This window comes from Idiotropiscis lumnitzeri, chromosome 18, assembly GCF_059441095.1.
Source record: "Idiotropiscis lumnitzeri isolate Australia: NSW breed Sydney's pygmy pipehorse chromosome 18, RoL_Ilum_1.0, whole genome shotgun sequence".
NCBI lineage: Eukaryota > Metazoa > Chordata > Actinopteri > Syngnathiformes > Syngnathidae > Idiotropiscis > Idiotropiscis lumnitzeri.
The window spans coordinates 3589925-3614916 of record NC_142408.1 but is presented as its reverse complement, the minus strand read 5'-3'; the positions used below and the strand labels follow the sequence as shown (position 1 = coordinate 3614916).

Below are 24992 nucleotides of genomic sequence, written 5' to 3'. Positions count from 1 at the left end.
CGCCACCGCCAAATACAGCTGTCAGACACCCTCACTTGTCTCTGGATTTACGAGCGGCTGATTACATAGCCGCTCTTCAAAAACGTGGAAGTAAAGCGGATGAAAAAAAAAAAAAAAATAGTCGAACCTGCTCTGCGAAAAACACAGTGAGGTGTTTGTGAGGGTAAGAGAGAGGCGATGTCACCTTCTCCCAAACGCTCTATTAAACACGCCCCCGTTTTCAGTTTCTGCTTTTACTTCGCGAGTAAGGACAGAGAATTTAAATCAACCCCCCCCCCCCCGCACAACAAGCAGTCTTCCGCTTTCACAGCTTTCGGAGCTCTTCACGACGGAGTTTTGATCAAAACCGGAGAGGGTTGAAGGGAAATTAAGTAACCCCGTCGTTTGAAACATCCTTGAGACGGCAACAATTTCTTTTGATGTAAAGGACGTATTAGAGTCTCAGGTGTTGAACTACGAACTTTGTCTCGGATACCACGCCAGAAGACGAGAAATTCTCCCGGGTCGACTTCAGCCTCCCAGTTCCTCATCGGTACCCAGCTAGCTTAAAAAAAAAATCTTTGATGTTTAAACTTCAGCGCGACGACAATTACCGTTCAACTACACGATTGTCGTCAACGCACCAAGCCTAAGTCTCGCAACAAAGAGATCTCGGTCGTATGTCTCAGGTGTGAAACGACACACTTTTCTCTGATAGTACTTTTGACAATGTTCCATTTCCAGGGTCGACTTTAGCACCCTGCGTCAGTACCTTACACATGCAGACAGGAATCTTAAAAAAACAAAAGCCGTCAAACGCCAAAAACATCAGTTCATGCTTTCAACACGAGCAGACTTTCTTCTTAAACTATACACCTCCTCCTCCATACTATGTCCGAAGAAGACAAAATCTCCAGGCCAGCCCCCCACAAATCCTGCACCAGTGCCTGACACCAAGCAGTCCAGTTTCCATACCCAGTGTGAAAGGCATCAACCTCCAAATCTTTCCCTCCACTCTGCCTATCCACGGCGGTCCCACTATTGAGAACGCCGTCCCCCCCAAAAATAAGTCCTCAATTCCCGCTTGATCACCCCCACAACCTCTCCTCGCCCCCTTTCTTCCACCCCCCCTCCAACGGTAATCCCTCTTCTCTGCTTTACTTCCTTCCCCACAGCTGCTGGCGCTCTAATAATAGGACAACAATGCCCCCCCCCCAGACCCACATTCACAGACTCTTACTCCTCGTACTACTACTGCATGGAAAAGTTCACCTCATGGAATATGAAAAGTGGAACGTCTCGTAAGGATCGCCGTGCAATGCGTGGCATGTAAACACACGTCGGCATTGAGGAAAAGATGACGGTGCGAAACCCGCAGGGGAGGCTTTTCCTTACCTCAGCGTCTCATCCCGAGGAAGAAATCCCAACCAAAGCAACAAGTAGTAGCTCTGGTTTTCCTTTTTTTGCTCCTTTTCCCCCTCATGCAGGCTCCGAGCCGTGAGCTGACCAACCGAGCAACTCCTCTATGTGAGAGTGTGTGAAAGAGAGTGAGAGAGTGCATGTGTGTCCTGACTGAGGACTCCTGCAGGGCTCACCCTTCCCTGCCCCTGCCCCCCCCCCCTTCAATTCCCCCCACCTCCTCCTCCTCCTCCTCCCACACACTTTCTCACAAAGCAGGAGTGTCCCGTTCTTTTCTTCTTGTCCTTGCTGATTTCAGTTAGGAAGTAAACTGTTTGGTCCCCCCCCCCCTCATTGTTGAAAGAAGGTAGAGGGAACAACGTGTTGTTCCTCAGGGCGAAGAGAGCAAGAGGAGGAGGAGGAGGAGGAGGAGGAGTTGGGAGCCAAATTCCAACGTCGCCGTCCAGCCAATGGGAGGCTTTGTTGCGGCCCAAGCGAAAAACCGCGGGGCCAGGCTCGGGCCTCTCCAGAAACACTCCAGCTCTTTGCCACTGAAACCCCTCCCCGGTTTTTGATCCTGTCATTGGAAAAACTAAAATGGAACCAAAATGAGATCTTAATTTGAGACAAAATATGTTTCCGGTTCTCTGTCAAGATACAGTTTTTCTGAACAGGCAGTTTTTGTCGAAGCATTTGTACCCAATCAAACTCTCAATAATATATTAGAAGTTAAGCTTTGTGTGTTTAGCTTTGTACTAAAACAAAATACCAGATTTTCTAGTGGCAGATAATTTTGTTTAAAATATGGATTATTGTCCGTCATTCATGACTTTTTAAGCCCAGTTTTTTTCAGTATTGCTGGATAAATACAGTCACTAGCTAACAAGATAGACAGTTGCTAGCTAACTAGTTAGACAGTTGCTAGCTAACTAAATACACAGTTGCTAGGTAACTCGATACAGTATGACGACATGGACATATATGTGAATGGACTAACAATGGCGTTTTAATCGATATAAGTGAAGCTACCGGCGGCCATCTTACGTTGCCAATCGCTAGGCCTGGCTAACTTGAATACATTGATTTCGCAGTGGTATTTTCACATTATTTTCTGTCTCTACGGCAAAAATGCCTCAGTGTATAGCATACTGTTGTTCCAATAAGTCTGGAAGAAACGCTGCATGCATATTTCATTGGTAAGAATGGGATTTTAAAGGTTCTCGTATGAGGTTTTAGCTTTGAGTGCTGCTCAATGGTTCGGTAAACCTAACCTCTGTCAATCACAATTCACGATACCAAGATGATATTCACTGCAGTTAGTTTTTAGTTTATATTGTGTAATATTTAAGTCTGCAAACCCTGCCTTTGAAATCCATTTTGTTAATTTACTCAAAGACCAACCGAGCAAGTTTTCAAACTGAATTTAAGAAAGAGAAGCCCATGACGTTCCTCTCTTCTTTCTATTTTTTTTTAAGAATGACACTCTCGTGTTTCTGCTTGGGACATTTGTCAAGCCGAGCATTTGTCCACGGAAGTGACAGTAGACGAACTTTTATCGCAACCTTCTTGGCACACCCCCACCTTCTTCACTTCACATGACACTTCATCTCACCATCCAGTCACACTACTCAAAAGCCTGGAGGCTGTTTGTTGCGCTCATCGTGGCGTCCAATTACACGACAACAAAATGATGCTGTACAGCTGGTTGCTCCCGTTTCATACATGAATACCAAACTCCCTTATTATGATGATGATGGCGCGGATGAGGATTTTTATAATTTTTATGATCTTGTTATAATTTGTATATTTTTCATATTTTTTTAAAATAATTTTAAAATAATTTTTTACAATTTTTTTTATTATCATTCACTGCCATTGACGGGTGTAGAAGCCAAAAAAGTGCATTAATTTTACCTGGGCTGGTAGTGAATGAGTGGTTTGGGTAAAAGTAAAAAAATCCTTATCATAAGAGTGAATGAATAATTTAGTAATTAAAAAAAAACAAAAAAAACGCCTCCTCATCTTTCATCTCCTCGCCCTGTCCCTAATCCCGCGCTGGCTGTCGCTCGCCCGCTGTTTTTGTCATGCCTGGGCAAGTTTGAAAAGATTATGAGAACTAAATGGTGGCTTAATGTGATTGATCGCTAGCCGAATAGCAAGCAAGCATTTTCAATGACGGACACAACTCTACTGACAGTTTCAGAGTGACTTTGTGACTCTTTTGGGGGCCACCATACAGACACCAAAAAAAATGTGAACGTGCAAATTACTTAACCGCATCATGGATCGAATGTTGTGCGCTTTACTTACACGCATGAATAATACAAACAGGTGGGTTTAGAATTAGGTTTTATTCTTAAGGTCAGATGCAGGTGGAATAGTCTTTAGCAATTTGGGGTAAAGATGTGCTAGGGTCACATTTTTCAACTTTTCTAAAACAAAAAAAAAATAACTTTTTTTTTTTTTTTAATGTGGTTGTTAACATGTAAACAAACCCTAAAATCCCGCCCCCGGCGTCTTACTTTGACGTGGAAATACGACTTGCCTGACTGCATTCTGTCTCGACTGCTTGCTTGCCATCACATTGCGGTGATAGCATTTCCTCTTTTTGTTCATCCTCACCTCCCGCCTCCCTCCACCATTGCGATTTATAACATGCATAACTCATTTCGATAAAAGAAAAATCATTTTAGGAGGTGGACATACACCCTCACAACTGGGGATGTGGCTTAGCTCAGCGTAACCAATCACATTCCAACGCACCTTTGACCATTTAAAAGGCCTCCAATTGAGCCCAAATAAAGTTCAGCTGTTCTAGTAGGCTTTTGGTGGTCGCTTTTGCAAATTGGACACTGTCGAGGACAGTATGTCAGCGTCCACGATATCATGAATCACCAGTAGCGGTTTACATGACAGAGAGGACGCAAAGGACAGAAAAACTGGATGTTTTCTTGAAATCAAAATCGGCGGCAAAGATTATGACCTCACAGGGTTCACAACTCCCGGCTTCTCTGGGCTAAATTTAACCTTGCGGCCTGCCACAAAATAGTCTTTCCTCTCCTAAAACAAGATTACAGTGTAAAAAAAAAAAAAAAAAAAAAAACTGCAGGCCCTCGTCTAAAATATACTCGCCTCTTTCTACGCAGCGCTACACTCAAGCGAGAGGGTTAGCACATGACAAAACAAGCAAGGCTAGCTACGCTCGTATAAAAAGCCGTGTGCATTCTTCCCTGGCAGAAAACACAAAAAAAACAAAAAAAAAAACGCCGACGGCGCTTTAAAACCACAAGACCGCTGCTTACATCTGGATGAAATCTGGTCAATTCTGGCAAGGTTAAAGCCACAGCCTCGTGGAAAATAAAACAAAAGGTGTTCTCTTGTCCCACACACAGCGGGGGCCCGAATTTGCAACAAAAAAACAAACAAAAAGTGTCGTAAACTTTTAACTACAAAGTAAAAGTGCAAAGCAGTGAGCCAACAAAACAAACACACGAAAGCAAATATTACTCCTCATCTCTGGTATCATTTCTCGCCTTTTTTTCCCCTCATGCAGACAAGTTGACCCCGGCAAAGTATTTGCAGCTTGGAAGCACATACCTCGGGTCAAACGTTTGTCATAAATTATCAATGCGAAAATTCTTCACTCATGTTTTTTGTTATATAGTGGATATTAAATTATGAAATTATTACTCCATTTTTTATTTTTTGGTAAACGTTGCCAACACTGCCTGAACTTTTGTAAACTGTCCCTTCCGTTACAAATGTGAATAAATTCAATATGCTTGAGTTGAATTCAGTCCATGTCGAAATTTATAACTAATTTTGTAAAATACTGAAGTTTACTTGGCATTTGGTTGATGAAGGGATCCTTGGGGAAAAATATCTTTCTTGTAAATCGTGCCAAAAACTGACGAGTTCCACCATTACGAAGGCTTCGCTGGAAGCTGCTGACATTTTCTCCTAGCGTTAGCGCTAGCATGCCTTCGGCTGCTTATTTTAAGAGAAATACTCCTTTAATTCCCAAAAAGAAAAATTGCTGAGTGGACGGGAGTGGGCGTCCAAATTCAGACGGGGAGTCCGTGAAATGGCGGAGCGATGCTGGTGGAGCTCAAACGCCGCTCTGTTATTTGAGTTATGCAGTGTCGCCGTGGATCCAAAACATACGCTAAATGCGGAAGAATGTCCAGCATCAGCAGAACTCCCACCGGCAGCGAAAAAAAAAAAGGGGGGAAGATGTAGCATTGTCCAAATCGAATCCAGATACCATTTACATCCTTTGAATCAGAATCACAATCCGATTTATTGGACAAATACGCGAGAATATTAAAGGAATTACAGCAGTATTTAGGGTTCTGGTTGTTTACCGGTTGAGTTGTGGCAGGTTTAGGATGAAGGTTAGTGAAAAATCGGGACTTAAAGTAGGGTTAGTGTTCCTTTAGCATTACAGTTAAAAGTTGTGTATTTTGGCGACAGAGATTCTCCACGCTTTGCTTTTTAGGCACAAATACCTCGGAAATGATAAATATGGTGAAGTATTATTGCCCGCAATATGCTGTAGACTATATCGGTAAGGCTTGGTGGTGGTTGGCTGGATCGAACCACGTTTAATGGGTTGTTGTTACATTGGCGATGTTTTGATGCTAAATGTCAAATCACAGCAAAACGTGTGGCCTTGTGACCTGATGTGCGGCAGGGCTTAAAATTACACTGGTCAACAACACATTTTAATCTGAGATGTTTTCATGTTTGCATCATCCTATTTTTGATGACAATTAAAAAAAAATCAAATCCTTAAAAAATAAAAAATATTGATTTACATATTTTTTTTAATTATTTTTTTTTTAGATTTTTTTTTTTGTTTTAAAATTTTTGGAGCAACCAATATTTTATTATGCGGGGCAATTTATAGCTGTCGCTTCACAAAAAAAAAAAAAATCACCTGTTTCTGAACCTAATCCTTAATTAATAATTAGACTGCTATTATTCTTATCAATATTATGAAAACTGCATGTGCTAAAGAACAAAACATTCAGAATCATTGCAAAAATTGGATTTTAAAAAAAAATGTACTTGCATCTCTGATTAAACCAAAATTAATAATGTGTTGACTGGTATTATGGTGGCAACATGTCATGTTTGAGATTAGATTTCGGGTAGAGTTTGGATGTGTTAGGGTTGGATTAGGAGTTAGAGTTGGGGCAAGATTAGTGGTTCAAGGTAAGGGACGGTTTCGGTTGGAGAAAGTTAAGGGCTTAGGTTGCTCAGTATCCACATGATGTCATCAAACATGTCCACATCGGTTGTTGAGCTGCACAAATAAATCCAGGTGCGGCATTTTTCTAATTGTTAACCATCATGGGCGTCTCTGTCCTCGCATTCCAGTCTACCTGCTTTCTCTTCCCAGGTAGATTGATTAAACAATTCCCGGCAGCCACGAAGACAAAAAAAATCTTTTCGGCTTCAGTTAAAGCCAACTTTTATGACTTCTTTTTTCTTCTTATTCTTAATGATCCAGTTGAGCCTCAAACATTCCGGGTGGGGAGTAGCGAGGGAGGAGAAAATACGACACTGTCGCCTTGATCCTCACGGGATTTATTTGTGTACATAACTCTTTTGGCTCCCTCCGACAACCGCCCCCCCCCACCCCCCGCCTCACTGTGCCCCTCGCTCTTTCTCTCGCTTTCTCGCTGTCGCCCGCACACAAACGCCCACAGGCGAGCCACACGCTGCATACAAATCAGGATTGGCAGAAGCATGGCATTATCGCGCCCACCGCAGCCCTCGCGAGCCGCATTTGTGGATGACAGCTAAAGTGAAGGCGAGGAAAAGTGACGCACGTGGCGTTGGGGACATTTAAACGGGGAAGTATTTGACTGACTAAAAAACAGCACAACACAAACTGACGTGACACCGCGTAGGAAGGCGGGACTAAATGCGGCGCCATTAATCTAACAACATTGTCTGATTAGTTTTGCATTCGTGGAGTAATAAAGCGATTGACCTGTGTGTTTTCATCAATGACATGGCTCTGCCGTTTTGCCCTCTACCGCCCTCTGCCGTCGACCGAAACTTGCATCGAGGCGCCCTCGGGCTCGCATTGCGGAGGTCACGTGACCAAATTCAGAAAACAGGTGATCTGTGATGCGAGTCCGAGGGCACCGCAAAATTAACGAGCGTACAGTATATGCCGTACATTTACACGGAATATATTTTTGCTAAGAACATTTTTGCCTCGACTTCCCCTTTAAGGATAACATAAATGTCGCTTCTTCATCCAGACGCAACTTTTCAGCTCCCAAAAAGTTCTGTCCCAACTTTTCAAATAATCACTCACCATGCTGAGCATCCGGTTCGGCCTCCATGATTAATTCACACATCCATGGTCAAAAGGTCCAAAATTGCTGCGAACGCATCCTTTTTTTTTTTGTTGTTTTTTTTTTTTCTTTGGTGTTCTTTTAGTTTTGGTCCGCGGACCGAGCTGCTGCTCCAGCCTGCTCCGATTCAACTCGCATGAGTGGTGTGAAAGAAAGACAGGGAGGGAGAGTGAGTCCAGAACAGCACTGGATTGGAGGGTGGAGGCAAAGACGCGGTTTCCCGTGTGAGGGGAGGGGGGGGGGGCAGAGAGAGAGAGAGAGAGAGAGAGAGACTTGTGGTTGCAGAGGAGCGTTTTGGCCTAGCGGTTTCAACTTTGATGCCGATCAGCACATTTTTATTCTCTCATTGGGGAAATTTATCCGTCGGGAAAACCAAGGAAAAGCGTGTCATTTTTGGTTGTTGGCTGCCACCATTTCTTTTTTAAATACTAAGTTACGTAGGGTGACATTTTCAGGAATTAAAAGAATAGCTCCCACACACGCATACATGTGTAAATATGTGTGTGTGTATATTATTATTATTATATATTTTTTTTAATTAAATTAAATGATGTGTATTTGAGTCAATTGCTTTTGATTAACTCAAACTTCTTCAAGTGTTTAAAATAAGTAAAATTAGATGTATTTAATTCAAAAGCTATTCCTACTAAATAAAATTACAAACTAATATTGCAAATATTTAAAGTACAATCAATTATGATTTGATTAAATAAAAATACAGGTATTATTAATAATTATTATTCATTTGTGTTTGTTCAGATGAAATTGGATGATTTTAATTTAAATGAAATGTTTGAATCAATTTCAATGGCATGTATTTCAGGCAAATAAAAGTAAGCGTGTTGAAATAAAATGATTATTATTATCTGTCTGAATGCACTTTTGTTTTGAAAATATCTCACTGCTATTTTTCAATATGAAATACGCTTTCATATTTTGTGCCAGAGTTATTTGGACTCAAATGCGAGCAATGCCAACGATGCGCAGGCGGAAGGACGCGCGGCTTCTCGCACTCGGTTGTCCTTCAGAATCCTGTCGTCATATTTCAACGATTCATTGCGGATCATGGTGGAAAAGCAATTTCTTGCTGGATAAGATCGATTTGGTTCAAGACAAACAAACAACAACCAGGCGCTATTTCTGCGAAGAAATGTCTCCCCCTGTTGGCCAAAAGGTGTATAACAACTCTTAGGGTGACTTCACTTCGCTCATTCATCCATTAATATGTTCCAAGGGTCGCACTCTTGGGATGTTTTGAACTCCGGTTTTCTAACCAAAAATCACAAACGTCGAAAAAAGTAAACTAAATACCCAATATTTCAACTTCTGGTCATTTTGTGAACTACCGGGAAAATCCGCAATTAGATTAATCTGTCTTAATGTTCTGAACTCCTGCTCCCACACCAAAGGTCAAAAGCATCCAAAATCTTGCTCACAAATAAACAAACCTTTGCAGAAGTCATCATTTCTTGGCGCTAAACGTCTTCTCTCTTGCGTGAGCACAAGTGTTGAATATTTAACGTCTGGCTTGTTAAATGATTGAGGAGTGGAGCTCACCGCTCTCGGTGGACGGCCGGCCATGCAGCTCGCTGAAGTGCGTTTCAGCCGGCACGCTGATTGTGCGCCGCAGAACACCAACCCCGCCTGACGAGCAACTGCTGCGCTCCTGGCGGGGAAGAAAATTCATCAATCGAAAGAATTGAATATCAATCAATGAATGCAACATTATTTTTGTATTTTTTTTTTTTAGCGTTCTATAGTCTTGATGCCTTATCCATGCTTTTATCTCCAGTAGACTTAAATATTATGCTGGTCTTCTTATTGGATTCCCGCAAAAGAGCATCAAACAGCTCATTCAGAACTCTGCAGCTTGGGGATTTGAGCAGAACAGAGAGATCGGAACTTATTACTCCAGCGCTAAAGGCTTTACACTGACTACTTTGCTCTGCTTGCCGTTATTTTATTTTTATTTTTTTTGTAAAGCACATTAAGTTAACTTCTGTAAAACAGAACAGAACCCAAATCGGGTCCAAAAAGAACCAACACGCTACTTGGAATTCTTTTGTTTTTCCAGTTCGGTCAAGTTGACCCAAGTCGATCTGTACCTTGACCCAAATTGGTTTTTTTTTAGGATTTATTTATTTATTTATTTATTTTATTAAGTGTAGCATAGCTTCACTGCCTTTATGACCAAAAAGTCATCCCTTTTTTTTTTTTTTTTCGAAACAACACTTCCTCTGATTTGAGACCAGTTGAAATGTTCTGGTCGTCTAGAAATGTCCCTTGGGCCGCAGGTTGTCCGCGACTGCTTTAGACCAACCACAGCTGTGTGATAAACGAGGATCGTAAAAGGAGAAATGGCGGTGGCGTGCGTCAGGACTTTGTTCTTCAAAGCCTCGATCACAAACGTTTGATTGTCGCAAATTAGCTGGACAATCGGAGGGGACGAAGAAATATGGTCATGCCCAACGGACGCCGACCATTTTGTCGAGGCAAGGTGTTTGTGTGAGACGGAGTCCCATTCATGCGAGGACTTCAACTGCACAAATATTTTTACTTCCAGCAAGTACTGAGTACTTTTGTCTTTATTGGTCTTGAGACTATATTGGAAAAGTCGGAAGGATGTCGCCACCTGCTCTTCAATCCGAAGCGCGGCGGGGCCATCGCGAACGGCGCTACGCTGCGCCTTCCGCGTGTTTGGCTCGTCGAAGGATCGTCCACGTGACAGCCAGTTTGGCGACGGCCATCGGACATCTGCGGACACAAACAGGGAAGGGCCCGACTTTATGCGAAGGTCGTTTCATGTGCAACCCTGTTTTCTTGTCAAACAACTTTGCTTTCGTCACGTATCAGGCCTTCAAGTGTCCGCCGGCGTCGACTCCAATCTGCAATTCAATGACGTCGGCAGTGCGAGGAAGGATTTGCGCTGCTATTCATCGGCCTTGTGTGTGTTTGTAGCGCTGTCATGCATGAGCGCGTTCCATGCCACGCTGTGTGGGAAAGATAAGCTGCGTTCCAATCTGATAGCACCGTGCTTTTGCATGCATTCGGCCACTGCTGCCTCCCGGTGGTCGTATTCTTTTTTTTTTTTCTTGGACCATTAGTCTGCGTGTGAGCGTCTTGGCCTGCGCTTTTTGGCCACGTTCAATAAATGGCAACTTTTTTTTTTTTTTTTTTTGTAGTTGCGGTTGGACAGATGACTGTTGGGTTAGTGGTTCTCAAATAGTGGGGAGAAACTGTAGAACATGCTTTTTTTTCCCCCCACCGTATGATAATAAAGTGTGTAATTGCACTTCCACACCACTAGTTGGCAGTGGCGCTCTCCTTGTCCATTGTGCGCCGCGCATATTAACGCAACGGTGTTTTTTTTTTGCAACGAAAATGCTATTATTTAAAGTCACCGCAGAGAGTGGCCGGTGATGGGGGGGGCAATTTTTTTCTAGGGGGGGCGTGGCCGAAAATAATTGAGAAGCACTGGGTTACATACTGTAGTTGGTCAATCAGTCTGTTACTTTATGGTTAGTTGGTAGTTTTTCTAGCTATCTGGTTAGTTAGAGTAGATCTGAAGGTTAGTTCATTGAGAGATTGGTGAAAGGAATCCTAGTTGAGGTGGTTGGCTGGTAGTTTGTTTCATTCAACCCATCGGCCGCTGAAGTCTGCTCGTGTGAATGCACCTTGAAGAATGTCATCCCGTTCGTTCCTCTGCCAAGTTTGCCTGAAAATGTGCGCGTGTGTCGTTTGAGGCTGCTGACAAACAAAGCCGCAGCGATGAAATAAACATAACTTCCCGGGCCAGTAACAAGCAAACGTGCTTCGGAATGTTTGAAATATTCAAAACGGCCATTTTGATGCAGGAAGGAACGGCGAATCATCACAACACTGCTGAGCAAGATCACTTTGGACGATTGATATGCGCTTGAAACATTACAATAATATAGTCAGAAAATAAACGAGAGTTTATTATTTATTCAGGGAGGGGCATAGTAATCCATTAGTGGATTATTATTAATTAAAAAAAAAAAATCTTGTTTGTAATGTTCAGGCAATCTGAGCATCGAAACTCGAAGTGAAACGGCCGTTGGCATGGAAACAGGAGTTTAGAACATTCAGAAAGTGATTCGCTCATGTCTAATTTTTCCGATTGTCAGAAAATTTACGGGTATCAATATTAATTTAACAAAATCCTGGTTTACGAGTAAAAAAAAATGTAGGAAATTGTAAAAAAAAATTAAATATCTGGACGATTACATAAAAAAATTTGATTTATTATTTATACATATTTTAAGTGGTTTATTTATTTTTTATTTTTTAACCGCAAATTAACAGCATCGTGCTCAAATAATATCCTGTCAGCACTTTAAGCGACCCGTTAATTGTTCCGGCGAATATGGCGCGGAGTTAACAATCTGATCTGAAATCAGCTGCCCGAGCAACTGTTGCCGTGGCGACGCTCGGCGGAGCGTGACTAGCAGGACGGATCGAGCCCGAGGCCGCACATCTGACGTGGGTCAGTAACAGGATCAATAAGCCGCTTCTCCGTTTCGATGTGATGTGATCCAGTAAGTTCAGGAATTTTGTACCGTGGCGCCTCCGCTTACGAGCGGCCGGATTTGAGTGTTTTTCAAGTTACGAGCCGTCGTTACGTTGGATTTGTTACTTTCCTTTTGCAAGCAGTTTCTAAGTATTTTTTTTTTTTTCCTTGCCGTGTTATACTTGCTCGCTGAAGAACGACAGTTGCATAATATTGCTGGCCACCTGCTATGCTGCCACCGCTCCGGGTGGTCATGCTGCACACTTGAGCGTAAATAATGTTGAGCTAGCGTTGCTAATTGCAGCCGTCTGGCATCAGGAAAAGGAATAAGAAATAAAATAAATGAACAGCTGCATCTCAGAGCGACCAACTTTCCCACTCTAATCGTTTTATAGTAAATACTTTTTGTTGTAAAGCATAATTTTATCCATGTCATTGATATAGACTGATTTGTCCTCGCCCGATTAATCGGCATGGACGATTCAATCGTTTGAGATGAGCTCTATTCTCAATAAATGTGATCTCAATAAATCTTTTCGGGGGTTACCAAAATATTGTATTTTAATTTTTTATTCAAAAATAGAATTCTTGAAATATTCTGACTTTTTCCTGAGCTTTTTTTAAAGTGTAATATCTAGATGCAAATTGAATTTTTTCCCCGATAATTTGACTTTTTCTTAGAATTTTTTTTAAAAAATTCTTTTATGATTACTACTTTTTTTCTTTCGAAATATTGTACAATGTGAATATATAAGGTTATTAAAAAATAATTCAACAAAATAACCATTTTAGTTTCACAGCTCGCAGCAACATAAACCGTCTCAACATGGCAAATGTAAACAGAGAGAAATAGATTTATATGAGATTATTCGACGATTATATGAGATCAAATGAGATCAGATCGATAGATCAGAAAGATAAGAAAGAGGCTGTCTCACCTGACAGGTAATCAGATGCCACGCTCTCTTGTGGCTGCATCCCCATCCTTTGATTTTCGGGGTGTGTGTGTGTCAGCTCACTGGGAGCGCAAGGCGATAATGACAAGCCAGGAGAAGAGAGCAAGCATCGCCCGGCCACCGCCACTCAGCTTGTGTGTCTGTCGTACGCAAAGTGAGTGTGACACAAACGAGAGGGGGGGGGGTATAATGGGCAGATCCTGAGAAAGAGGAGGGAGGGGCCAAGGTAGAGTGGAGGAAGGAAAGAGGAGGTGGTCCAAAAGAACATTTACCTCTCTCTCACATAGATTGAAAAAGATCTCGGTCAACACCGAAAAACTTCCATGTCATTAAAAGAAATATAAAATAAAACAAACAAACAAAAACACAAAGACCATAAAAACCTTTCACGCACACAAATTCTCTCACTTTCTCTTCACATTCTCTCACAAGTAATTTCCCAAACACCAAAAAATTCACACAGACCAACAAATCTCTCGCACCAACCAAAAAACTTCTCACGCAAACTATAAAATCTTATTTATGAATCCGAGACTTTGAGAACACATCAGACTCACCAGTAAAACATCACACAGCTGTAAAAAAAACATCACATTTGAAAAAAAAAAAACTTTTACACGCGCACACCAAAAAACACTCACCAAAAAGCGTCTTTAACACATGCCAATCGGCCAATTAGACGACACCCACCAAAAAGTTCTCTCATCCACTAAAAACCTTACACTTTTTGCAGTAATTCTTCGACATTTTTCATGTTCTTTCTCATTAAAATATTTAATTGCAAAAAACTGTTTACAACTTCCTTGTAACACTACAACTTTGAAAAGTGAAACTCTATACAGTCGATACATTTTTTAAATATATAATAACTGTATTAAGTAATTGAATATGTGTTAAGTGTTTTTTTTCTCCAATTTACGATGTTAAGTGATACTGGCGTCTTTTCCCACTAAATCTATCACATTTGACAAAATCTCGTCAAAGCAAAGGAACCACCGTCAGGCTTATTTCCATCCGCATGGCTTTGGCGATTACGCATTAACGCAAAACGATAATCCGCGGACGGCGGCGGCGGCGCTTTAAAGGCGAAGCAACTTCGACTCTTGACTATTAATGGAAACGTTGACACGATTTTGCAAGTATTCCTACCTTGTTAACCCTCGGCTATGTTTCCACGGTAACCACGAACGTGTACGATGATGTGAAATTTGCTTGTTGGGACTTAGGTGTCACATGTTTTTGAAAACATCAAAAATGAACATCAATGTGTTGTGTGAACATGACAGTTTGGGTTCATATTTTCAAACGACAAAGACAGAAGAAGAAGACAAAATAACGTGTTTTTCTGTAAATTGTTAAACCATTTTGAGTGAACTGAACATAATGCATTATTTTTATCAGCATTAAAGACACATCCGCGTCTCCAAGCAATCTAATGTGCACTTAACATTTTTCAACTTTGTTCGCATGTCGAAAAAAGACAGGATGAGGTAAAAAAAAAAAAAAAAAACTAGTCATCTTGCCACACTGCTGCGCTTCATTAAGCAAACGGCAGAGGGCGCCACAGCCTCAATGTTTGCACTTTATGCAATTCAGGAGACAAAATGGCGATTATCAACTACTACTAAATATCCAAGACAATTTGGAACCTCAACTAACCCAAACTAAAAAAAAAATCCTAAAAATCTGACAATTTTCGTTTTCATTTAAGGAACATGAATAAAGACAATTTCCAGTCTGTAGAGTCAACCGGCAAAGCCAGTTTATAGTTGTCAATAATTACAACATCAAAGCCAATTAACTTCACAGATACATCGTCAAATAAGCCTTCAATAAACTTAAATTGCACCTCCGTGCTTTCTAATGACCAACGGCACTTTATCATTATTCATAAAGATGAAAAATGATTTAGTTCACATACTGTTAGCATTGGTGTTTTGTGAACTAAAAACATTCATGCCCCTAACGCATCAGTGTGTAAACGACCAAAGACGAGTGTTTTTAGAGTCTTCAACTAAGCCAACATATTTATTCAACAAATCCAAGATAGAATTTTAGGACCGCGCACAAAAATGGGGATGCTGTAGTTTCCAGGACATCCACACTGGGGCGCTGTTGCTCCGTGCATGTTCTCACCAAACGCTCCAGTGCCTTATTTTTTTTTGAATGAATGAAAAATCACTGTACTGTTCATTTAGTACTCATCAAAAAAAAAAAAAAAAGAAATATATGTAAATGCAACATGGTGAGATGCATGACTCATCTCTCTCTCGTCTTCACACATCCGAACAGGCAACAGGGGGCGCCAAATTTATCACCGGCCGCCCCCACTGCCCCAATAAAAGCACATCTCCAGAACATTAGCACATATTTGCCCCTGTAGAGGCGGACTTTTAAGTGGTGTCTATCTGCGTAATGAGTGGACGCTGTCCAGCATCGAGGCTATGAGCAACAGGTGGCCTCTCGTCTTCAATATTCCGAAAACTAATTTATCTCCTTCTCCGGTGGCTTCCTTTCATTTGCCCGGCTAGTTACATCTCAGGCTGGCAAGACTCGGCAAAGAAGATGTCATTAATCTCTGTTAGGGGTGTTTAAATGCAGAGGAAAATGTGTGTGTGTGTGTGGGGGGGCACTTTAATACAAAATCTCTCATAAAAGTGGAAATGCAAAACAGAAATAAATTTTGAAGAACTTAATATTCGCCATTTGTAAACATCAAGACAAGTTTTGTTTTCGAAAGCCAGTTTCACCTTCAGTGAATTGAATGAAAATGTTTTGGTTTTTTTTTGCAAACATTGACAACGAAGACAATTTACAGTCTTCAATGACCCTCCTAATCCTCGTTGGCCAAACCTCTTATATTCCATGAAGCCATTTCAGTGCGAGACATTTTACATAAAAGCATCCCAACTCCTTCTGTTTTCGTTGCTCTACTCTAGCATGTCGTTTCCAAACATCCCGGCATCCCATAATACGGCGCACAAAGGTCGCCGTTAAGACTTGAGTGATGCATAGCAACGCTCCAAAGCGAGGTCGCGCAGAGTGGAAGCACCGAGGGGCTCGCTCCACTTGCCGGCGCTCCCGTTCGAAGGAAGACGATACGAGACACCATCGGGTCGTATAAGACGCTTCCCGGCGCGTGATTAAATCCAAACGGGGGGAGACGATGGACCTCCCAGAAAGGGTCATTAAAAACAGTCACGTCAGATTGGACTCCGTCACCGTTCGGGAACCCGGCGACCTTTCAGTCTTCCTGGACGGACGTTTCAATCAATCACGGCAGATTTTCTGCTCTTCCATAAATTCTTTATTAAATCTGACATCGCCGGTTTATAAACAGAAACGGCGTTTGATAGTCGTCGGTGAACCTAACGCACGTGTTTTGTAAATATCAAAGACTGTTTTGCGTCTTCAATGAACCTAAGAGACATGTTTGTAAACATCAAATAGAATCTTCAGCAAACACAGTTTTGGAAACATCAAATATGAGATTTTTATTTTTTTGGGAAGACTAACTTGTTAAGTCTTCACAATATGGACTTGTTTTTTGTGAATATCAAAGACACCGCTGTTCATTGATCCTCGTTGGCAGTTTTCAACAAATGCTATGGACATGTTTTGTAAAAAAAAAAAAAAAAATAGACAATTCTGTCCTAAAAAACATTTTTTTAAAATATCAAAGACAATTCTTCAGATTTAGGAATATCAAAGACACGACTTTTTAAACACACCTAATGTCAACATCAAAGACAATCTTAGAACAGCCTTCGTCAAACCGATACGTCCACGTTTGTAAATAACCAAAGAGACATCGTATTAGGTTTTGAAAAACATCAAAGACAGCCTTCAACAATGCCATGTAAAGAAAATGTTATTTATTTTCTGGTATCGCGTCTTCAGCAAGCTTCACCGACTTGGAAACATCAAAGACACTTGGGCTCAACATACACTCCAATTTTTTTTTGTTGTTGTCTTGGATGGCGCTCAGGTGCATTTGGCGGACTTTTCACTCCATCACGGCTGACTCTCTGGCCTGACATCGCATTGTCGCGCCTGGAAATGCCGAATCCCCCCCGTCTGACAAGCAGAAATGAGACCGAGGAGGGAGGAAAAAAAAAAAAAAAAACAAGAAGTCCCCGGAGTAATGAAAGCTCTCCCTTCTCAGGGATCAGACAAACAGCGTATCTTGTCATCTTCCCTCCGTTCTGCTCTTCCATCGCCACCTCCTTTTCTTCCCCTCTGCCCTCAAAGTCACAACAAGAGCAGCGCGCACCACGGCCATTTATCAGGAAAAAAAAAAAAAAAAGCAGAATGCCACGCCGTTTATTTCTCGCGCCGACTCCCGGGAGAAAAGAAAAGATTACCCAAGTAAAGTATTTACGTTGGCTTAGCAACCGAGGCAAAGTGTTCATATCCAAAAGCGCGAGTAAAGCATTTTAAGCCCTTCTCTCGCCAGGAGGAGGGAGTGAGGAAAAAAAAAAAAATAAAGTACAGGAAGTCGCATTGCCTTTTCCTGACAAAAGCATGAAAGAGCAGGAAAGCGAAAAATCCTCCAGCAATCCTTGCAGACAAAAAAATATAGCAAAAAAAAAAAAAAAGAGGGAAGCCAAGCTTTTTCATCCCCTTTTCCCAGACTTCTTGGAAGCCGCCATAAAAGGTGCCGTAGCGTGCAAAATACACAAGATGGGGAAGGGCCCTTATAGGCAAAAAAATAACAATTACCTCTCACACACACACACACAAACAGCGAAATCTCACACATTTAACTGGAAACTCACACATATCAATTGCAGAACAAAACTCATATCTCACCCAGCTCTCTTTTGTATGCACACACACACCAAAATGTACACAAAAAACTATCCCCCCCCCAAAAAAAACACACACTTAAATGTTGTGTGTTTGTGCGAGTGTGTGAGAGAGAATTTTGGGGAGGGTCAATGATGATGGTGTCTGAAATTCTTTATGTGGTGTGTGAGAGTTCTTTTGGAATGCATGAGAGTTTTATGGTGAGTGTGAGAGTTTTACTGTCTGTGTGTGTTATTTTTCCAAATGAGAAAATCCGAGGCATGGCGCCTGATTGAAGAAATCCCTTTAAAGCCGCGGCTAGGACGGATACGGCGCGACTAAACAGAAGGAGCAAAAGAATGCGGTTCTCTGGTTTTAGGTTCGTTGGAACCACAATCGATGCTAATCAACGGCTTGATCCGTGAATAGGAAACAGCTCGTGTGCTTCTTGGACCTGATAAGGAGCTTTATCAATAAGTGAGTCAATATCCAAGGCGGGGGTCACTGGGGTGCTTAACGATAGAAAGGTGTGTCTGGTTTGACAGAAGCACGTTAAGGTCATCAGGTCCCCACAAAGCACGCGTTGACGAAACTGTGTAACAGACAAGACAGGTTGGTGCATTATGGCCAACAACTGGGCCCATGTGCGGAGCAGAAGTTCATCAGCGACTTCATCGTCAAATTTTGTGGTCGCACATGTGCCAGCAGATGAAAAGTTTACTCGCACTGTCTCCAAATTTTGAGGGATAAAACGCGAGCGTATAGAGGCAGTCTGGAGCCCGGTTGTTTCTCCTCGGGTTACAACAGATGTTGTTGTTGTTGTCTTTTCTTGTCGGTTTGCTTTTTGCACAGCTTCTCCAACCGGGTACCACAATCGGTTGATCCTGTTAGGGAAATACGTCTTTGAACTAATAAAATGTATTCTACGTTGATTAGAATCTCGTAATCGAAATGTGACGATAAGGACGTAGACCTTTTCTCTCTCCCTCTCTCTCGCTCTCGCATTATCACCTCCCCGTGAGACAAAGCAAGACATCTGCGATTGGGGAAGCGTTTATTTTTTTTTCTGTCTGTTTGTCGAGCTTGTTATTTTTCATTATCTGGATTCTTCCCGAGAGAGATTTGTGGCTTGTCGTTTTTTTTTTTTTTTTTTTTTAAATTGGACCGCCAGACAATGCAAAACAACAAAATCACTTCTACAACGGTATACGCTTTGTAACAGTCAGTGTCATTTAAAAGTGGAAATCTGAGCTTTTTCTGCACTGTTCTCCGCGGAGAAGTTTTTTTATGGATATTAAGCTTGAATTAAAGGCGATGTCGCGCTACCAGTCCCCCTCAATTCAAGTGTAAAAAGGCTCCTAATTAGCAATGAATTCTTCAACTAACGGTGATGTGTGCTCTACCTATTCAACAGCTCACTCTGTGGGGAGGAGTGGAGGTTTATGACAGGATAACAATAGAAGCCCGAGTCGCCGAGATCAAACGATTTTATTTCGGTTGTAACCAGGAGAAGAAGTGGGAGGGTATCTCTTCTGGGACCGCTGCTCCAGATTCTGATATCCACTTTGTTTTGTCTCTCTCCCTTGGCCCTTTGAAATATTTAGTAGGAATTCTTGACTAACATGCTCGCAATCACCGCATTCACTCGTTTTTTTTTAATTTTTTCCCTGAGAGGCATCCATCCGTCATCCGGTCAACATCTGGATGCGGACAGCCGTTCGCTCAGGGCGCAGTGGATGGCCACGTCGGGTTGTGGACGTCCATCCCGAGTGGCTGCTTCATGCCTTCCGTCCCTGGACCAGCGGAGACCCTCTTGTCCCTCGTGCCATGAATCCACTCATGCGTTTATTTGTCCCGTGTGTTCTGTTCGGACTCATGGGGCGGGCTTGGGTCCGATCCCCGCCGGCTTGGGGTTATGTCAGTAGGTTCTGAAGTTGATGGCTTTGAAAAGAACGTCTTCCTCTTGGTTTGGTTCACATGCTAACGTGAGGGTACCAGAAATGTCACCACACTTCATGTTTTACTTTACTCTTTATGTCTGGACCTTTTGACCACAATGCCACGGGTGCTTACGTTTGGCAGAGCAATTTGAAACTCATTCATAATTTATTTTTGGGCAAAAAAAACAAAACGCTCGCAACTCAGGAATCTCCAAATTTACATTTACAGTTTCTAAATCTATTTTATGGATATATGGATTCCGCTTTTGGGACACGGGGTTTGTCTGGAACATAACCCTTGCGATGGAGTTGGCAGGACTATTTTTATAGAAGCCAAAAAATATTCCTCACATTATGTCTGTCTCTTTAAAGGAGTAAAACTATTTGAAATTTGTCATCTGCTCGGGATGTTTGAGACTTCTGTGTGTTCTGTGCTGTGATTGGCTACGCTGCGTTTCCGGGCAAATAATCGTCGGAGCCCACGCTGCTGTGCAGGTTAATATAAACACGGGCCAAGGTTAAGCGGATGGACATAATGCGGTGCCAAGCCACCGCCACCTTCTCCCTGCGGCCTTTTACCCCAGCGCGCCCTCGCCTTGTTAGGGCACTCGCGCCATACGACGGCCTTTGTATTAGCCATGCTAATGCGTGTCGTCTTATCCATATAGATGAGAGCGATGCACGAGCCGACAGATGGTCGGGGGAAAGCGGGAGTCACCTCGCACAGAAATGAAGCCGCCGCCGCCGCTGCCCATCTTCATCCCCCATTGGGAGCTGAAGATTCACAAGATTTGCCTCTAAAAATGTCACAGCTCGACGATTATTCGCCGCAACGACTTGGCAAGATGCCAGTTGGCCGATTGGGCGGAAAAGTTACAAGGAAGGAGGGGGAAATTCATCTCAGTGTTTGTGTTTTTTCCTCTCGACAGCTAATGCTGCAATGGCTCCGCTCGTCCGAGTCCCCGCTTTCAATTTAATGCTCAGATCCGATCGGCAAATTGCACGTCGATATCTTGATAAGCGTCATCATCAGGTAGTGACCACATTGAAGTAGATACTTTTTCTATACTAATAAATAATAAATGGCCAACGATTAATTCCGCAGAAAAAAAATTACAAATCGCAAATTTTAATAGCGAACCACGAATAGACCCTGGGCGGGGGGGGCGCGGTGCGATGCTGAGGGGGGCGAGTGTGACCCCGGGGAACATGCGTTTTTTTCCCCGCCATACTACATTAAAGTGTAATTACACCTCCACTCCAGTAGTTGGCAGTGGCGCTCTCCTTGCTCATTGTGCGCTGCAAGTATTAACAAATTTGTTTCGCAACGAAAATGCTATTATTTGGAGTTGTGGTGCAGAGTTGCTGGTGGGGGGGTCACAAATTGTTTTCGTCCTGCTGGGGGGGGCGTAACAAAAAAAAATTGAGAAGCACGGCCAAGGACGCAGCTAATAATTCCATTTCTGTCTCGCCGTTGAATACGTGGCGTTTAATTGGCGCTAAATGCGAACCTTCACTTCCAGGGTGGCTCATCTTTAAAAGTCCAAGACAATCAAAGAGTAATAATATCGGCGAGCAAAACGGGGCCTTGAGTACAAGAAGTAGCCAAGCATTATTCGCATGATGATTCATGATTTTGGCCTACTGCGAAAGCCCCAACGGGACGCGCCGGCTGAAGATCATTAGTCTACTTGTCATTGCTAACTGTATTACGCCCGAGACTTTTGCAACCAGCCCGGCATATTGTTCTGATATTGCTCGTGTGGAGATAACGCGGCGGCAGGGCGCAACGACTTCCATTGATTTCCACTCCAACCTGAAAATGGACAAATTGCAGATCAAGCCAAGCGGAGTGACTCCCTCTCTCTCTTTCGTGTCCGTCACCTGTCAAAGATGTTTGCGTTTTGCTGACCGCAGCCTTTCGGGTAATAACCGCGGCCCTTGATAATATTGCCGCGCGTCAAAATCGGCGTTAAAATCGATATTCGTCCTGATGAAATGCTGGTGTAAGCGCTCGAATCAGATCAGGGCGCATCCGTGGATGACGATCCATTTAGTGAAATTGTGTTTGCGTTGTTTAATACAAATAGTCTCCCAAATGTTTTTCTAATCTCATTAATGCCCTCTTCACTTTTCTTTTAATTATTTTTTTGTACGTTTGCAAATGTTGAATACATGTTTTTTTTTTTTATTCAGGCAGTCTTTTTAACACCGATCAGCAATGGTTATTAATATACTACGCTAAATCATGTGTGATGGACCTGATTATCGAGCGCGCTGATTATCGGGCCGATATTTGGCATTTTGCCGATTCTCGGCATCGGCCTTTTTTCTTTTAACTTTCAAGACCGATAAATTAAAAGCTGGCAGCAGCACACTTCTTTCTCTCTTTTTGGCGTGCTGGTGGCCCTGCCTGCAGAAGCAGATTGGCCCGCCCACAGCACCATCTGATTGGTTCCTGTTTGATTTTTCACCTCGCGTCAAAACATAATTTGGCAAAATTTGAATAAATGTCAGTCTACTACATCTCAATATTCTGCGACGCCCGAACAACAAGACACGAAAAAAATAATCTGAATCCAAGCGCGACATTGCTACAGTTGAGTGACGACATCCGCACAATATTTGCTTTCATCCGGCAAAAGAGTAAAGCTGGTGGTGCAGCTCTGGCGTTCCACCTTTCCAGCAGGATATTGACGGGCTTGACGCAGCGCACATTCACACGGCCGTTGCTATGACAACGAGATGCTTTAAGCCTCACGAGTAGCCAGGCAAAGAGGAATTGAGAAGCGCGATTGTCAGCCAAGCAAACAAAAGAAGCGCTCACTATTCGGCCCAACTTTTTTTTTTTTTAACGGCTGACCAATGGGTGGCATCGTACGTAAAAACAAGCCCGTCCACTGAAGTGACCGATGCGCAATTCGCAACTTTTTGCCCTCCCGATGTCCTAAATAAACTCCAAACGACCTCGCAGTCTAATCAGAGTCTTCGTCACACAGTTTGTTACCAGCCACCCTCTTGCCCAAAAAAAAAAAAAAAAAGTCTCCAAAAGACACTCAAGGACTTGGAAGCGAGTCCTGATAAATAAACGATGGATGCTCCCGATATCTCGCCTGGAAACCTGCTTGGCCCCGTCAGCGCGGGAGGCGCTTGCATCAGTCTTCGCTCTACCTGGAATGCTGAGAAGCGGATTAGAGGCGAAGAAGAACAGCCAGCGGGCAGAGAGGAGAAGAAGGGGAGGCAGGAGGAAATAAGAAAAAATAAAAAAATAAACTAAGAGCCATTTCTTGGTAATCCACCAGTCGGATCTTTCGAGAGGATTAAGAGACGATAAATCTTATTGGCTTTGGTCGATAATGACTCTGATCAAGGTGGTGTTGCGTTCAAGACGACATGATCCGAGACCAAGACTTAAATTCACAGAGATCGAGACAAAACCAAGAATTTTGGGAGTCGAGACTGACCAAGACCAAGACGAGTCGAAATTTAAAAACCAATGCAAGGTTGAACATTTAAGGAACTTTCCGTAATTTTCTTTTAAATTTTCTTGCTTATGGAATATTTACACCGTTTAACTGAAAGAACAAAAATCTGACAAAAAAATGGCAGATGATGGGGGGGGGGGGGGGGGGGGCGGAAGAAAAAAAAAAAACCTCAACAGCAGAGCGACGCATGCTGTGGAGTGAATAACGTGTAATTGCACATCCTCTCCAGTAGTTGGCAGTGGCGCTCTCCTTGCCCAAATTTGTTTTGAAACAAAAATGCGGCGGAGAGTGGGTGGTGGTGGGCGGGGCATACATTTTTTTCTTCACTTTTGTCTGTTAAAGGCAAGCATATTTCCTGGTTGCCCGTGAATGTGAAGGTCAAGTTGAGGAATGTTCGTCTCCCAGGTAATGATTTAGTCCTCTCGTATCTGACGATAATTAGAATCATCACGTTGATTGAAATGACAACGGACGGGTTTCATCTTTTCGAAAAAGTTGCTCTCTTGCGTCATTCAAGAGAGACCAAACTTTTGTCTCGTGGTTGTTTCAGCCGCCCCCCCCCAGGTTGATATTTTGATTAATACTAAATACTGGAATGGACTGATGAGATGGTGTCTACAATCTTTTTCAGCCTGGGTGAGCAAAGTACTATTGATTTTTTTTTTTTTTTGGTGCCTTCTGCCGGTGGATTAAGGAACAAGTTTGCCTCTTTGAACGGAGCAACTGGCTAAATATGAAACGGCCTTGCGGGTGTCTGACATTTAGCCGTTCCCTCACCTGACATTTATATCTAACAGTACGACAAACGAGCGACAATCTGTCAGGTGCGGCCGACGCGCCGCAATATTTACAACGCTTGAAATGATTTGATCAGGATGAGTACGAGCGCCATGAAATAACCGTATTGATTTTTTGGAAAAGCTGGTGAATGAAGTGATGGAGTTACTGCAGGAGGGATGACGACTTGATTTTTTTTTTATTGTTCGTTATTGAAGCATGAGTGGAGATTTTCGAGGCGCGTTAAGGTTTTGTCACTTTGAGCTATCTGCCCGTTGGGTGGGGAGTGTGGATTTCGTTCAGGTTGTGGTTTGCCAATAGCGATGAGTCTCGGTGAGACCACTGCTCTATCGTTTTAAACTGTTCTGTTGGTCCGGCTAATCCAGGCGTGGGCAAACTACGGCCCGGGGGCCACATTGGGCCCGTTAAACGTTTTAATCCGGCCCGCTGAACTTGAAAAAGATGAAATGAGTAAACCTTGTTCATGTTTTATTTTCTAATCACTCTGGTGTGTCAAAGACATCTTCTCCTGGTCCGGCCCCTCGGTCAAATTTTAGAACCCATTGTGTCCCGCCAATTAAAAAGTTTGCCCACCCCTGGTAATCGCTAAATTCTCAGCACTGATTTCTTTTATAAACTCTCAATCTCCGCTCTGTTTACAGCGCTGTTTTTAGTGGAAGCAGTAAAACTCTTCCCGAAGCATTTACGGGTGCACATGGAGGTTATGTTAAATTAGGATTAGGATTAGGAGGGCGTCCTTGGAA

General features: G+C 42.7%; 1 protein-coding gene and 1 long non-coding RNA gene across 8 annotated transcripts in view; one reads left to right on the top strand and one right to left on the bottom strand.

Annotated features, from left to right (window-relative positions):
• The window catches only part of LOC148319051 (disabled homolog 2-interacting protein-like), a 64021-nt gene extending 50740 nt beyond the window's left edge, over positions 1-13281 (bottom strand). For 3 of the 6 annotated variants that reach the window (XM_088281290.1, XM_088281293.1, XM_088281291.1), the window contains exons 1-3: positions 13221-13281; positions 10384-10505; positions 9309-9417 (exon numbers count right to left, since the gene is read on the bottom strand). In XM_088281290.1, the coding sequence (XP_088137416.1) occupies positions 9309-9417; positions 10384-10505; positions 13221-13266 (277 nt within the window). In that variant the 5' untranslated portion in view covers positions 13267-13281. Of the gene's footprint in view, positions 1-1374; positions 1548-7711; positions 7882-9308; positions 9418-10383; positions 10506-13220 lie in introns of those variants that run through there. The other 3 variants (XM_088281297.1, XM_088281299.1, XM_088281296.1) reach the window with 2 other exon arrangements.
• Positions 1-24992, top strand: part of LOC148319049 (uncharacterized) — a 152615-nt gene that overhangs the window by 42158 nt on the left and 85465 nt on the right. The gene's annotated exons all lie outside the window — the stretch shown is intronic.